Source organism: Bombus fervidus, chromosome 3 (assembly GCF_041682495.2).
Source record: "Bombus fervidus isolate BK054 chromosome 3, iyBomFerv1, whole genome shotgun sequence".
Lineage (NCBI taxonomy): Eukaryota > Metazoa > Arthropoda > Insecta > Hymenoptera > Apidae > Bombus > Bombus fervidus.
In genome coordinates, this window is record NC_091519.1 from 11,688,886 (window position 1) to 11,704,172 (window position 15,287).

At 30.3% G+C, this 15,287-nt stretch overlaps 3 protein-coding genes across 8 annotated transcripts; 1 reads left to right on the plus strand and 2 right to left on the minus strand.

Annotated features, from left to right (window-relative positions):
- Positions 1-60: 60 nt before the first annotated feature.
- LOC139985293 (uncharacterized) lies at positions 61-5,952 on the minus strand. Of its 5 annotated transcripts, none has more exons than XR_011799380.1 (17): positions 5,548-5,920; positions 4,956-5,221; positions 4,652-4,862; positions 4,261-4,577; positions 3,965-4,174; positions 3,729-3,908; positions 3,544-3,658; positions 3,284-3,474; positions 2,852-3,194; positions 2,647-2,761; positions 1,985-2,087; positions 1,448-1,908; positions 1,167-1,359; positions 913-1,088; positions 772-844; positions 486-668; positions 61-310 (listed from the first exon to the last, which is right to left on the minus strand). XR_011799380.1 is itself a non-coding variant. In XM_071999639.1 (17 exons), the coding sequence occupies exons 2-17, from the start codon at positions 5,614-5,616 to the stop codon at positions 644-646; spliced, it is 3,048 nt and encodes a 1,015-aa protein (XP_071855740.1). In that variant the 5' UTR covers positions 5,617-5,724; positions 5,808-5,952; the 3' UTR covers positions 61-643. The 5 variants fall into 5 exon arrangements, 4 of the variants coding, with proteins under 4 accessions (XP_071855740.1, XP_071855741.1, XP_071855742.1 ...); XM_071999639.1 differs by having other exon boundaries at positions 61-668; positions 5,548-5,724; positions 5,808-5,952; XM_071999640.1 differs by having other exon boundaries at positions 61-668; positions 5,548-5,669; positions 5,808-5,944.
- A 1,273-nt stretch (positions 5,953-7,225) lies between these two features.
- On the plus strand, positions 7,226-9,081 carry LOC139985304 (lys-63-specific deubiquitinase BRCC36). Of its 2 annotated transcripts, none has more exons than XM_071999661.1 (7): positions 7,226-7,594; positions 7,723-7,890; positions 7,977-8,181; positions 8,267-8,355; positions 8,423-8,524; positions 8,682-8,784; positions 8,861-9,081. In XM_071999661.1, exons 2-7 carry the CDS (start codon positions 7,777-7,779, stop codon positions 9,001-9,003), a joined length of 756 nt encoding a protein of 251 aa, XP_071855762.1. In that variant the 5' UTR covers positions 7,226-7,594; positions 7,723-7,776; the 3' UTR covers positions 9,004-9,081. The 2 variants fall into 2 exon arrangements, with proteins under 2 accessions (XP_071855762.1, XP_071855763.1); XM_071999662.1 differs by having other exon boundaries at positions 7,285-7,307.
- A 183-nt stretch (positions 9,082-9,264) lies between these two features.
- Ksr (kinase suppressor of ras) lies at positions 9,265-14,618 on the minus strand. The gene is made up of 16 exons (XM_071999648.1): positions 14,262-14,618; positions 13,575-13,718; positions 13,334-13,481; positions 12,966-13,229; positions 12,750-12,903; positions 12,487-12,665; positions 12,150-12,413; positions 11,928-12,067; positions 11,361-11,484; positions 11,090-11,301; positions 10,833-11,009; positions 10,277-10,462; positions 10,061-10,194; positions 9,852-9,989; positions 9,653-9,782; positions 9,265-9,535 (listed from the first exon to the last, which is right to left on the minus strand). The coding sequence occupies exons 1-16, from the start codon at positions 14,412-14,414 to the stop codon at positions 9,383-9,385; spliced, it is 2,700 nt and encodes an 899-aa protein (XP_071855749.1). The 5' UTR covers positions 14,415-14,618; the 3' UTR covers positions 9,265-9,382.
- Positions 14,619-15,287: the final 669 nt, after the last annotated feature.

Consider the following 15,287-nt stretch of genomic DNA (forward strand, 5'->3'; position numbering starts at 1 on the left):
TCCTTTTTTATGTACTTATAGTAAGATTTAAGTACATAATAGGTAGAATAATAATGGATATATAATTAATTATGTTCCTTATTTTATTCCACTGTCATGGGCTGTGCTCGTTTTATGTATAGTCACAAGCAATCGCATAAAAATAATATAAAATTTGTTCTCATAATACTTATAACACCATAACCATCTGCAGAGATAAACGTATTGAGTATTTTGATACTATACAATATATTAATATTGGAATCTAAGTTTACTTAGATTTGGATATATTTTATATACATAGCATATTTTTTTATATATACCTTTTAAACTGAAAAAAATGGGTTTTGTATTACTAATGTTCGACTACAGTTTAAAGAAGTTGTTTTATAGCAAATACTGAATCACTCTTATATAATCGTGAATATACATGCAATATCTTATACTTTTTAATAGCATTTGGCACCTGTTGTAAAATATTGATTTTAATAAAATATTTCACTTACCACATCAAAATATTGAAATATCAGGTCTCCAAATCTTACTGTTCTTACTATTATTCTATCACTTTTAATAATATTAGTTAACATAACGTTTAGATAAATAAAAAAAATCACAGAACATTTGTAACGTTAGGTGTCACAGATGCAATTCAAAGCGAATTTCACGTGTTAGTTTCTTCTAACGATCTGTAACAATAATAATATCATTTTATATTTTTAAATATACTATATTTATAAAATTAAGAAGTATAAGTAATATTTTATTAACAAAATAGTAAATTGTATTTACTTTTCCGCGGCACATTTATTGGAAGAATCATTAGAAGATGCTGGCATGGTAGTCTCTAAAACATTCTTCTGACCTGAAGTAAAATCATCTTAATGATTTAACATTTATTTAATATTATTATATATAAATGATTATACTAACCGTGTTTATGTTGATACAGCGCTGGTGCCCAGCTGTAATTGTTGGGACTCGGTATAGAATCTGTTGCTGCATTGCTTGTGGACGATAATGGAACATCATGTCCTAATGAAAGTGCAGTAGATTTGATAGTGGCAGTGACACAACCATTAGATTTTCCCTCTAACGGAATATTTTTCCTATTAATAGTTTTAAGGTATTAAAAAATGCAATTTTGTTAAATATCATTTTTTAAAATAATTAGAAATGATAGATACCTTAATTTATTGAAACAACTGGCAGTGTCCTTTTGAAACATCGAAGACAATTGAATGGTCTCCAGCAATTGTTCGAATTCAAATATTTTGTTATTCTCATTATTTATAATATTAACGTTAGCAGACGATGATGGTGAAGATTGTCGTCGCGATAGTAAATGCTTCGACATAATTTTATTGCTATCCAATAATACTGAAATAATATGTATTTCAAATGATTATATATGTATATATAAATAAAGACATAAGTTGTGTATAGATGTATAATATATTTTACTTACCATTTGGCACTATCAAATCAGATCTAGATGTTTCTACGTCGTGATTAATTTTATTAGCGACAGATATATTTGGAAGTTCTTTTTCACAGTCTATTGAATTTGAACGAGTTGCAGGTTCAGATCTTGTCTGACTTCCGCAAGCAATTAATCCGGAAACTTCTTGCTGACAGATATTAGATAATTGACTTAATTTTGGTCTACCACTGCACATCATTTGTGGCTGGCATAGATGCGAAGGACACGTGGAACGTTTGTCAGTAAATTGATCATTAGACGTTGAATCATGTTCTGGTTGTAAAGGATTGGAATTATGGTGTTGTAAAGTTGTTAAAGACGTTCTTGAATCACAGTTATCATCTACATGTTGATTAAAGCATAGTGAACCCCAAGCAGAATTTCGATCTTGTATTTTGAATAGCTGCAACATAATCTCATCTTCCAAACTATCATTCCCGCCTAATCTGTAATGACAAATTAAACTGTTAAAAATTATTTGTAAGGCATAATTATAGCTATACTTGAACTTCAGTAACATACCTCCGAATATCTCCTGTACCCTCTCGATTACTCTGCTGCTTTGTACGTTGCTTATTCTGAATCCATGGTGTCAATGATTCTGCAACTTCTACGTCATTTTCTCCTGCAAACATAATCATATTAAAAATATTTTTTTATTAATAAATATACTGAGAGAAGCATATACAACTATGTATCGCAATTGATAGAAGGTATCGTACATAAAGCGAAATCCTTTAGATTTATGAATAAATTAAGATCAAGTTTCTGTAACTTGAACTATCATAATACATATACAGGAATATTTATTTTTCGTTATAGAATCAAACATAAAGGGACGGAGAATAATTAAAAAAGAAAAAGACGGAGAATTTCCTATGCAACTGCTTGAAAGTGATTGGGAGTATGGGGAGTAGGATTCTCTTTCACAAAATCTTCATCTGGTTTCTCATTCGTGGGTTTTTCATTTTCGACACCTTTATCTAACTTTTTTTCCCATTGTCTGTGTCTCTGCATATCATCTATAGAACCTCTGTTTGAACTTGTACCTAGTTCAGTATATTAGTACGTTATATTGCAATGTTATATGATGTAAAATAATATAAGAAATCAAGCTTGCTTGAATAATCTGATATTATAAATTATGGATATATTACGTTTAGTAGAATGGTATCAATGTATACCTGACATTGTTTCATCATCTACATCATTTTCGTCATTAGAATTGTCATCCAGAAGGGTTAGATGTGGTTCATTATGTTCGCACTCATCCAAATATATATCATGTTCGCTTAATTCCTATATATAAATATAAATTGTCAATTTAAATAGTATATAAATTCAATATAAATTAAATTATTCAAAAATTTGTTAATTTCAATATCTTACTCCACTATCACTACTGCTGCTACTAGACAGGAGATTTAGTTGTTGCTGATTAAGCACTGTCGGCGAAGAATATGAAGGAGGCGGAGAGTGAGTACTTGTAGCTGGGCAATCTCCTACAGAACTATCGTTTGTATTATGCATACCAGGCGGTTCAGCTTCAACAACGCTTAAGTTATTTATTCTATGTTGTTTTAAGCTTGTTTTGGACGAAATAGAAGATAATGTTGAAGAGGAACCAAGAGCACGCATATTTGAAGGTTCTCCCAACTCACACAAGGGCAGTAATTGATCTGATAAAATACCACTGTTACCTCCACCAGGGAGAACATTTTGTACTGATCTACTATATAAACAACATGAAATTGTTCAGGCCTTAAAACATTGTTTCTTACAACTTTGAAGATGTCAATTAGAAGGAAAATATTAATTTACCTTGTAGATGTGCCATTTTGATATGTTTCAGCTGAACGTGTAGAATTGGAATTAAGTAATGGATCACCAACAGCTTGTGACTGTTGCTGCATCATTATAGATGTCACATTTGATGTTGATCCACATAATGTTGCTCCACTAGGTACTCTGGTTGCAGCCATAGCATTTCGCGATATTTCAATTGCTAATCTCTACAAAACAAATGTATGTGATGAAGTATGTACAAATATACAATTGAATATTTCAGAGCTGCATAGTACCTCCTTCAATTCATTAATTTGAGTGGCATATTGATTCTGAACTGTAAGTAATTGACTGATATACCATTGTTGATCTCTGCAACGCTGATAGAATGTTGGTGGACGTACTTGAAATCTATCATTGATTTTCATATTATAATTACACAGTATTGTGACAAAGAAGAAATATCACATATTTAACTTACCGCAATATAAGAGTATCCAATTCAGTATTTAAATACCCCTCGGTTGCAAGTAAATCTAATCTGAAAAATCTATTGTAGCCCCAGCATTCACCAATTTCGAAATCAGAAGCAAATTCTCGAACGATGTTCTTACTTGTATCTCGAGATCCTTGATGAATCATTTCAACCCGATATTCATATCTGGAAAAATAATGTTCGACTAAAACATGATTAAAAATAAAATTATCTTTACGTACTTCGATGTTTCCGGTAAACCTGCGCTTAATTCTAGAAAAACAGATAAATAATTTCCGCGTACAACACCGTTTCCATCAGGATATACTTTTAACCTCCAACATAATCCATTCACGTGTAAGGGCGCGGAATATACTGGATCTGCTTTTAACTGCAATTGTGTAAAATTTTGCATTGCAAATGTAGCACTATCATATCCCGGAACGATTTCGCTAAAATAGTAAACTATTATTAAACATTGATATTTTCTTGACATTGGTCCTATATTGCATAGAAGCATAAAGAATAAATATGAAACCTATGAAAATCAGCTGGAACAGGAGCAGTAACAAAACTCGTCATCGGTTTCTTTCGTACTTGATGTATCATCCGCGAAAGATCTGTACTTTTAATTATAAGTTCGGAACGAGTACAAGTGTGCAATTGATGTTCTACTTCTTGCAATAAAGCCTCTAGCTGTTCTGTTTCTAATGTCAAAGAATTCTTTTGACCCATTAATGTTAATAATTTAGCTTTTAACTGAGAATCTAAACGTGCTATCATCAATTCAACCGCATTTCTAATTTCTCTAACTCTTTCATCTTTTGCAGCTCTTACAGATTCAACATTTCGTTCCTAGTGAAACATTAAATATAAAATAACATTTTGATTTTATAATATTCAATATATTTGATGAAATTTATACATACCACTTCTTGAACAAGACTTATTAACTCCATCAATCTTCTCTTTAATTGACCTACTTCTGCCTTTATTTGTGTAACATGTTGATCATAAACTTCTTCTAATGGCTTGAAAGTATGTCCTGAATGGGTGCCACCCCAAAGAGCACATTGATGACATATGCATCTACGACAAGTCCAGCAATAAACAGACAATTTTTCACGATGCACAGTACACCTGTTTGAAAAATACATAGTTATTGCTATATAATAATATATAGTTATTAATTACTAAACTAAGAAAGAACTATAAGCCTAAAATTACAAATACCTGTCTCTATTGGAATCATCATGCCTAGAGTTTGAAATACCAACAGCTTGAAGTGTGTCAAGCTGCTGTGTTACTTCTTCAACCCATCTACAATTAACTAATTCGTGTAAAAGCAATGAAGCTCTACAATGAGGACATTGTGAACGTTGTTCTGTCAACCACCTCCTGATACACGTATAACAACATAATTTACTGCAATGGGGACAAAGATGTGCATCTGTCAATTTTTCCATACAAATGAAACACCTGAAGACTTCTGCCAATGTCTAAAATATAAATTCAAATTTATAATCATCTTGGATTTTGAACACTTACTATTAAAATTACATTATTATAATATGCATGTAATCTTTAATATAATATTTGCATATATAGAATAATTACTGTATATTTAAGATTTTCAGATGTACAGTAATGAGTCTTTCTAAGTGTATGAATTAAAATATGAAATTTTATTGAATTAAAATTTTATTTCATTGTTTGTGTAATATTATTAGATGAAAGATTGGATAATAAAAATTATGGACTTACAGTGCATATTGTTAAAAACAGTTATAAAAAATTTGGAGTATTTCATTGCAAATTTACGAACCTCGACACTGTGGTCATCCGAGTTTTTCGAATTAATTGATGTTTCTCTACTAGCCATTCTATCAGTCATTTATTAATAAAAAATTAATTGAATGTTATTGATCGTTGCATGTATCGTCAGCTCTGAAAGTTAGGCACATTTCCGACATTTCATCTTTGCAAACTTATATTTGCTCAACTGTATAACTGATTTAACGAAACGTTATTTCCGTGAGATGTGTTCATTATTAATCATTATAACTTAATAATTATCAAACGTACACGAAATGCTCCTCCAGGTACTCTTAAAAATTTGACGAAAATTGTTGAATATTAAGTTGTTATGAATCGTAATTCGCCATGAAGTAAAGTAATCTATAGCAAGCAGTGCAGGAAACATTTAATCCCGTTAATTCCATTTATTTTTAAATTCTTTAAAACGAGTATATGATATTTTATTGAATAACTTTTTATAATTCGATTCTGTAAAATGATTACATAAAATAAAATACGAGCACGTAGAGAATTACATATATGTCTATTGTGTATAGTCCTTTTTTAAAAGTAAACCGTTCTTCAATTTAAATTTCAATATATTGTTAATATTAAGAGAAAAATTAAAAAATTAAGATTTATAAAAAATAAAGACTATTCTTATCAATATTTATAGATATAATAATAAATATTGCTAATAATATGCTACAATTTTCAATGAGCATTAGGTAAAATGCACAGGGTGTTCTGTCTAAGCAGACTTTAAATATCATTTGTTCTTGATGATTCAAACAAATTTCAAGGAGAAACATTATTTATTTCAAAAAGATAAGTATAATGGTGCAAAAATTGTTTTTCAGATCATATTTTTTAAAATATCAAGACTCTTATTTTTTTAAATTGATGTTTAATTAAGACGTATTAAGCTATTTCAATTTGGAAATGATCTATTTAAAAAATATTCTAATTTCAGAAAATCTAACGTATGAAAGATAAAGAAGACAATACTTTTAATACCTGAAAATAATACTCCTGCATTTATATTTTTCTTATCTTCCATAAGTTTCACAAAATTAAGATTAAAATATCGTTCAAACTAATTCTTCTCAAATACAAGTACTTACTTTTAATATACTTCTTTTATAGAGAATGAAAAAGAACATCAATTGGTATATATTGATATATACAAAGACATATAGTTCAATTAAAAAAATAGGAATTTTGAAATCTTCGAAAATTCCCCATTAAAAAAAAAAAAGAAAGAATTACTGATATGATACGCTACAGTCCTCTTTGTAACATTATAAACAAAATTTTTTCTATATGTCTACAAATTACAGAAATATTTAAAATGCTCAAATTAGGCGGAACTTGTATAATCAATGTATTTGAATTACCAGTTATAATTAACGAGTGAAATATTTTTTAATGTTCTATTCTTTTACGATTGATCTCTCTCATTAAAATGATTTTATCTTGTTCATTCAAAAAGAAAGATGTAATATTTTTGTAATAAAATAACTTCTACAATTATAATTTTTTCACTCGTTTTAAATCTTTTATATACTTTCAGTTTAGCAAATGTCATCGATTTCAAAATATACATACGTATATGATGTATACTTTCACGTGGTATACATGCATATTTACTTTTCATATGCACAGATTATGTTTGTTGGAAAAGAAACGTCGATTAACGCCACCTACCTTAGTTGACACATTTTCCAAATGCGAAAGGGGATTTCACTTAGAGTAATAAGTGTACATCGATGCATAATTAGTGGCAAAGTTTAGTTTGAACATTTTAATATTTCACGAAATATAATTTGCATAATAATATATAAAAGTTTAAAAAATACGAGAATTTAAACAATATTATTATTTCTATTTGGAAGATTTGTATAAATATATATATGCGTGCAATTCGTATGCAAACTTTAGCGATTTTCAGCATTAATAAAATAATAATTATTTCATAAGTTTGTTAAAAGGAATAATTGAAAGTATAAACATCGGAGTAACAATATGAATGATAATTGGTTTTAAGTTTGTTTTTATTTTAAATAGTATTAAAGGTTACTTCTTCTTCTTTTCTGTTTATAAAGTTTATATTTTTAAGTATAAAAGAATGATTATAATATTTACCTTTTGGTTACTAATATAAAAGTTAATCTTTTAAATCTAATGTTTAATATGATTACAGGTTCTCCATTTATAAGAAACATTGAGAATAACAATAAAGTTTAAGATTTGCACAATGTCTGCATTTACATTGTCAAAAGTAGAGTTACAGACTGACGTATACATGGTGTGCTTACAACATGCCCTATCGACAGAAAGCTTTGAAGTAATGGGTTTACTAATGGGGGATGTATGTTCATGAGTATATATATTATTTTATATAATTTGTTATATATGTAAAAAAATATATATTGCTTCATTAATAATTCATGTTAGACAGTACGTGATGTTGCAAAAATCATAGCTGTCATTATTTTACGACGTCTGGACAAAAAGAAAGACAGGGTAGAAATTTCAGCTGAACAATTGTTGAAAGCTGTTACTGAAGCAGAACGCTTAAGTGAAGAATTGAAACGTCCTGTGCGTGTTCTTGGATGGTATCATTCTCATCCTCACATCACAGTTTATCCATCGCATCTTGGTCAGTATAGAAATTATTTTATATTGTTATGAGAACAGATTATAATTACAAAAGAATCATTTTCATGTAACAAATACTTTCCTAGATATTAGAACTCAAACAAATTATCAAACAATGGATCATGGTTTTGTGGGTTTAATATTTTCAGTATTTTCAGAGAGTAAAGAAACTAAGGTAAACAATAAATAAATAATCTTAATGCTGTGTTACATTTTCAGTTTGTTAAATGAAATATTTTCAGGAACAAGAGATTTCTTTAATTTGTTTCCAATCTCACAATGAGAAAGTAATAGAGATTCCATTAGAAATTGTTCATACACCAATATCAAATACATGTTTAAAAGTAAGTTTTCAAATAATACGGATTTGGTTACTTTTAATGTATAAGTAAATTTCAATTACAATTTAATTTTTATATTTTTCTCAGACGAATACAGATTTGGTTATTTTTAATTTATAAATAAATTTTAATTATAATTTAATCTTTATATATTTTTTAGACAATGACAGATTTGCTAAAACTTTTGGTACAAGAAGAAGATGAGATGGCAGAAACATTTAAAGATCATCAGGATATTCTTGCCAACATATACAATAATGCTGGTTAGTTTATTTATTTTATAGTATGAAGAAGTTCTATTTGTTATAAAGAGAAAATTAATTGAGTTATTAATTACAGTGAGAACTCGAACATTGGTTCACATAACAGATATAATTACTAAGCCTTTGGTTCTAATGTTCAAGAAAAGGATAGCTTTAAATAAATTACGCGCTGCGTATCTCCGAAGGCAACTACAAGAACTACAAAAAATGTGTAACTGATGAAAGTTTTTGTTGTGGTTAAAAATAATGTTTCTCAATCTTTTTGTGTGTTATAATATACCATATAAGTATATTAAATTCAGTATTTTTTTTATTCTATAACAATGAATTCCCGCTTAATTTTCGTAATATTTATTGTTATGAAAGATGAAACGATGTTTTGTATACAAACTGTGATGTTACTTAAGAAATAAAATATCATTAATTTTTTCTCGTGCTTATTTTAATGACGTTTATTAGCCTAAATGAGAGATAAACGAATGAATCTTTCAGTGATTATTTTTATTTTACCTTTCACGAACAAAGATCTGGCAATATTTGCACAGTTCTATATTTACACTACGAGAACAACAGTGTATTTAAATAGACTTAAATGTATTCAAAACACAGATTCTGCAGAACGAGAAAGATGTATAGGGTGAGAAGGACTACGTGCTAACCTTTTGCGAGGCAGCTTTTCCAAAGTAGTTAACAATTTTGCAAAATCGGGCCGATTTTCTGCATGATATGACCAGCAAAGCATTAGGATGTCCTATGAAATATATAAATAAATCAATAAGAAATAAGAAAAAGACTTATGAATTTTCAGGGAAGCTTGAAAATAAGTTAATTAGAACTTTATAAAGTAATATTTGAATATACTTTGTACCTTTACATCACGCGAAGCTTGCAAATTAGCTAAGGTTTGCTTCATTCCTTTACCAACTTGCCAAATGATAGCTTCTGGAGGTTGTCCTTTAAATGGCCATTCTCCGCATAAAAGCTCATACCACACGGTCCTATAGTAATTTTTTAATGAAACGGATAATATTTTTAAATTGCAGTTTATGTCATCTTTTTGCACTAACCCAAATGCATAAACGTCGGTAGCTTCTGTAAAGGGTAATTCTTCCTGATCCCAATTCTGTTGCGGTCTCAATCGTCGAACAATTTCAGGAGCTAAATAACACAACCAGCCAGGTGGTATACTCAGTGCATTTCCTTTTCTGTTTATAAAAAAAAATTCATGAATATAAAATCACATTTCATGCGAGATAAAACTAAATAAAAAACTTACCTGTTTACATAACAAAGTTTCGTAACGCTGAACAAACCGAAATCTGTAATTACAACTTTTCCGTTTTCTAAAAATATGTTTTTACTTTTGAGATCTTTATGAATTATACCACGAGCATGAAGATATCCCATTCCCTAAATGATAAAGGACATATTAAAGATTATTAAAGTAATTAAACTTTCATACTAAAAAATTCATATAATTTTCTTTATGTACCTGAGAAATCTGTTGAGCGATAATAGTGGTTTTGTTCATATTGAATTTATCTTTACGTAAATGAATGTGAGTGTAAAGAGTCATGCCTTTGCTCATACTAGTCACTATTGCCAAGCGCGGAGGCTTCATGCAAGCTCCCATAAATAAAACTAGATTTTCGTGTCTAGTTTTTCGGAATGTAGCCACCTATAATTTCAATAATGCATATCAATTGATTCCAGTAGGTAGTATTAAAATAATTCTATATTAAAATATAATTTCATGATAGATTTTTCAATATTTATGTTTATGAGTATTTGTACAATGAATACAGTATTTGTACATTTGTACATAGAACAAAAATTTAATTAAAGATAATAGTTCATTATATCTTTAGTCACATACTACAATTAATCAATCAGTTCATGTTATATATAAGCAAATACATAAGCGTTAGAGTAAGCCGTCTTTTTCGTAAAATACCTTATATGAAATTTTACAATTAGCGGAACTGCACTATATCATATTAATAGAAGCATTCGAATTATAATATTTTTTTATTATGACATTTATTTACCTCCAATTTGAATGCTTCCAGTGTTTTGTCATCGTGTAAATAGTAATCCATATTTAAAACTTTAATTGCAACATTACCATGCCAATAGCCCCTGTACACTGTACCAAATCTTCCAATACCTATAGGTTCCCCAATTTTTAATTCATCATAAGGAATGTCCCATTCTCGCATAGATAACTGTAATAAAAATCATCAATTCTCAGTCCAAATTGATTTAGAATATAATAATGTTGCAAAAATATATTCGCATTACATACACTATTTTGTCGTGGCCAACGACTATCTCCTGGTTCTCCATCCGAGACTTGAGAATCTTGCGAATCAACTCTAACCGGTGTTCGCTCGGAATCTGTGCTAACACTACCAGATCCAGAAACACTCACAGTTCTTTCACTATCACTTGACATGGTTGTACCTTCGAGTCGATGAGTCTCTAATGTAACACCTCCTTTCTCATTGAGCACAACATCTACAAGTAAGATATCATAAATTTTCCATCTATTGCAATGAATATTATGAAGTAATTACCTGGAAAATGAAACTGTTGTTTGGCAGGTGCCTGTGGGGTTTGGCTAGTATTGGCAGGTAGCAAAGCTGGACTAGAAGGCGTTGAGCTGTTACAGCTCGAGGTATTTGAACTAGAATCCGCGCCCTAAAAAATATAAGCTTATAAGCTTAAAATTTATAATTAGCTATTAATGTAAAAAATAAGAAGGAAAGAAAAAAATTGAAATTATATCATTAACAATATCGTTAACCTTCATCGACAATATCGTGTGAGAGACGTGGTATGTCGATCGGGTCAAATATAAACAATACGTGTGAGAGGTGATACGACGACGTTATTGATTTATTATTCATTTCAAAATAATAAATATATCTTGTTCAATGATCAATTGATAGTAATTATTTATCAAACACCTTGCAAAATAAAATTAGTTGTACACATGTATTTACATATTAAAAGACATGTGGGATTTGCATAACTTCGAACACTTAGCCAAACCGTGAAATGGTTCGATGTGTGACCGACCTTGTTGTTGTTTATGGCACGCATTATTGGAACTTAAATCATAAGACAAGTGGTTAATGTACCTGAAAAGGTATATTCATAGAAGAATGTGGATGCGATCGTTTTCGATCCCTTCGATTTAAAGAGCTCAATAAATTTGAATTATGATGATTGGGAGATGTTATACCAGGCTTGCTTAATATTGGAGAAACATTTACCATACCTAAAAATTAAAATTTACAAAACATCCTCAAAAGGAATTTGTAAGAAACGATAAAATTAAATTGAAAAAGATATGTATATACCGTCGCCTTGTACGGTTCTTTTAAACTCGTCAAAGAGTTCCTGAGGTAGACCACAAGAAGGTGGTACTTTGGATTCGCAATCTCGATGACATTTGTATTTACATTCTTTGCATTTCAAACCTGTGCCTATAAACATCTGCTTATCGCAGTAATCGCAGGTTGTCATCATTTTAAACGTTTTGGTAAAGCGGTGGGCAATTATATGGCCCATTCCCCGGGTTACAGTCGGAGTACGCGGTGACTTTGGCACTTGGAGACTTGTTACTACCATAAATAAAAACAATTTCTAATATTCATTTAACAACATAAAATTTCTAAAATGCAGGATTATATTTACCTGTTCCCTTAAAACTGTTATCATCACTTTCAGCACTAGAATAAGGTGGTGACTTAACAGGACTATTACTATTTAGCAAGAGACTTTCCCCTGTAATGTCTGCATTACTACTGCAAGATCCTGATTCTGTAGGCAAACGATTTTTTCTCCCGACAGAACCAACAGAATCATTTCCACAACTGTGAAGATAATACAAGAGTACTTAATATAACTTTCCTTTAAAAAAGGAAAAGGGACCATGTTACTAAAAATGTAATTGTTACCTTGAAGCTGTATCTCCATTTTCAAGACGGTTTGCTAATTGTGATTCATGAGACTTTGACTTAGTTAAAGGAAACACTTCTGGTTGTGATATTGTATTTTGTAAACCTATTTGATGTTTTTTGCAAGGAGGTGGAGTTGTTGGAAATTTAATTCCTGTTCAGAAAAAAGAACATTTTTTACAGCTGTATAAATTAGAAAAAATAAGAAACACTTACCACGTCCTGGCCTTTGTAAAAGAGGTGTGGAAGGAGGACTAGTTGAAGATAAGGATGTAACGGAAGAAGCTTGTGCTAATATATCACTGTTAAGATTGTTGTTATTATTATGATATGGAATGCTGTCTTCTGAAGGAACAGAGCACCTTGTTGTACGTGATCTTGCTGGCCTAGGAGATGCTCCAGTACGTAAATGAGGTCTATCCCAAGAATCCCAATATAAATTCATATCACTGTTATCCATATCTCCTTTTAGGAGAACATCTAGAGAAAATGTTATATAAAATATGTTACATAAAATGTGTGTATATATTTCAATATATGTTTATAATAATAATTTTATTAAATATAATCAAATAAATTATTACCCATATATCGGCGAAGGTTGTGCAGTGCTCTACACAGTCTACGTAATTCTTCCTCATGTTTAATAGTAGTTTCTCCCAACATAGTACCTAACTCATGCTCAGATTTTTCTTGAAGAGCTTCAAGTGAGTTAGCTTTAGAACAAATCATCTAAAATTTGTTAATGATGTAGAAATGAGAAAAGATCTCAATAACTATTTAAATAAGAATAAGAATCTCATGTTTCTAAAAATTCATTTGTACCTGAATAGATTCTTGAGTAAGACCCACTACTCTTAACCATTGCTGCAAAGATGGATATTGTTTCATCTCTGCAGGCAATGATTCTTCTAAAGCCAATCTGGCTTTGGTTACAAGTTGCTTTGAATATAATTTGATAAGTTTTCCCTAAAACATATTACATTCATATAAATAACAAAAAACAAATAAAAGAACAAACAATTTGCATCTCCTTTAATAGTAAATTAAATAACTTCATTACAATTTTGGTTTAATTTTATGATTATCAAAAATGCCTCTTAATCATTGATTTTTAAGTCATGAACTATTTAAAAATCCTTATTATTATAGGGTGGTTAAAAGATTGATTTAAAAAAAATCAGACAAATCTTTTAAACAACTCGAAAGACATCCTACTCTAAAATACGTAAAGCACAATTCCTTAATTTGTATTGAAATCATTACCAGTAAAAAATACATAGTAAAAAAAAGTAGCAGAAGATTATTTTCAAAGGGAAAAAGCTTTAGAAATATTCATTATAATAAATCGCCAGCAGACACATAAATACAAATTTCAAGACGATAAAGAAATATATTTGCAACTTGTTGACAATCAGAAAGCAACCCTTCGCGAGGTCAAGGCAACCGTGCTGAATGTAATAAAGGATAAATTAGAGAAGGATCGAAAGGATCGCGCACTCTTCAAGGTACCTCGAGCGTTCGAATTTCCTGTTGAGTCAGTTCTGCGCTGGTGGAACATTGAGTCCTCAAGCCTTCAAGTCGTTCAGCGGAGATGTCAATCATGGATTGAACGACATCTAAGGCTCGACGAATTTCTTGCTCCGCATCTTCGCCGTCCGCCATCCCGCGCCACGATGACGGCCCCGATGTTTCGTTGAACAGGAGGCCGATTTCCTATTTCACAGGCATAATTTCGTTTCGCACGAGGCTCCTATAGGTTGCGGCTTTATTACTGACTCTCCGTGTAACCAAACCACTTATCAACATTGACAACCATCTTGGCCGCCTATCGGTGACGTCAATCGTTGCTCGACAATCCGGGATCTCAGTGCCCAGTGCGTTCATTCGAGCGACATCCAAGCATTCCTAAAGTCGCTTTTCTCGATCGCACAGGGTGTCGCAAAATATATGGAGGATTATTTATAGGATCGGTTTTAGATATCAAGACGATAAAAAAACATAAAACAAGAAATGAAGGTTGTTCTTTGAGTTATAAAGAATTTTACATACATATATTATGTTAAAAATGTAAAATACTTATCTCTTTATCTCATTTATATACTTGATATCTTTTACTCTAAGACTGCTTCTTGATCTTTTGTCTACCACGGATTCCCTTTAAATAATCTTTTGTTGCTATGCATACCCAAGATTTAACTCAAAATTTTAATCCATAATGTGTTTGACATATGTATATTTGAAACATTCAATAAATTGCTCATTAACAAGATTTAAATTTAGAAAAGAGAGGTTTATTATAAATAAATACACATCCTATTAAATATTTTTTATTCGAATAATAAAATAATAACTTGTGTGTGTGAGGACTTCGCGGGCTTTGCGGCACCAGAGAGTCTATGGATTACAAGTTAAATTTCCGAACTGAAATAAATGACGACATAGGATAAGTATGGATAGAATTTTGGCTGTTATATTAGAGCGAAATTATAATACTACTATAATTAAAGGCTACAAAGGAAGGACACAATATGTCAC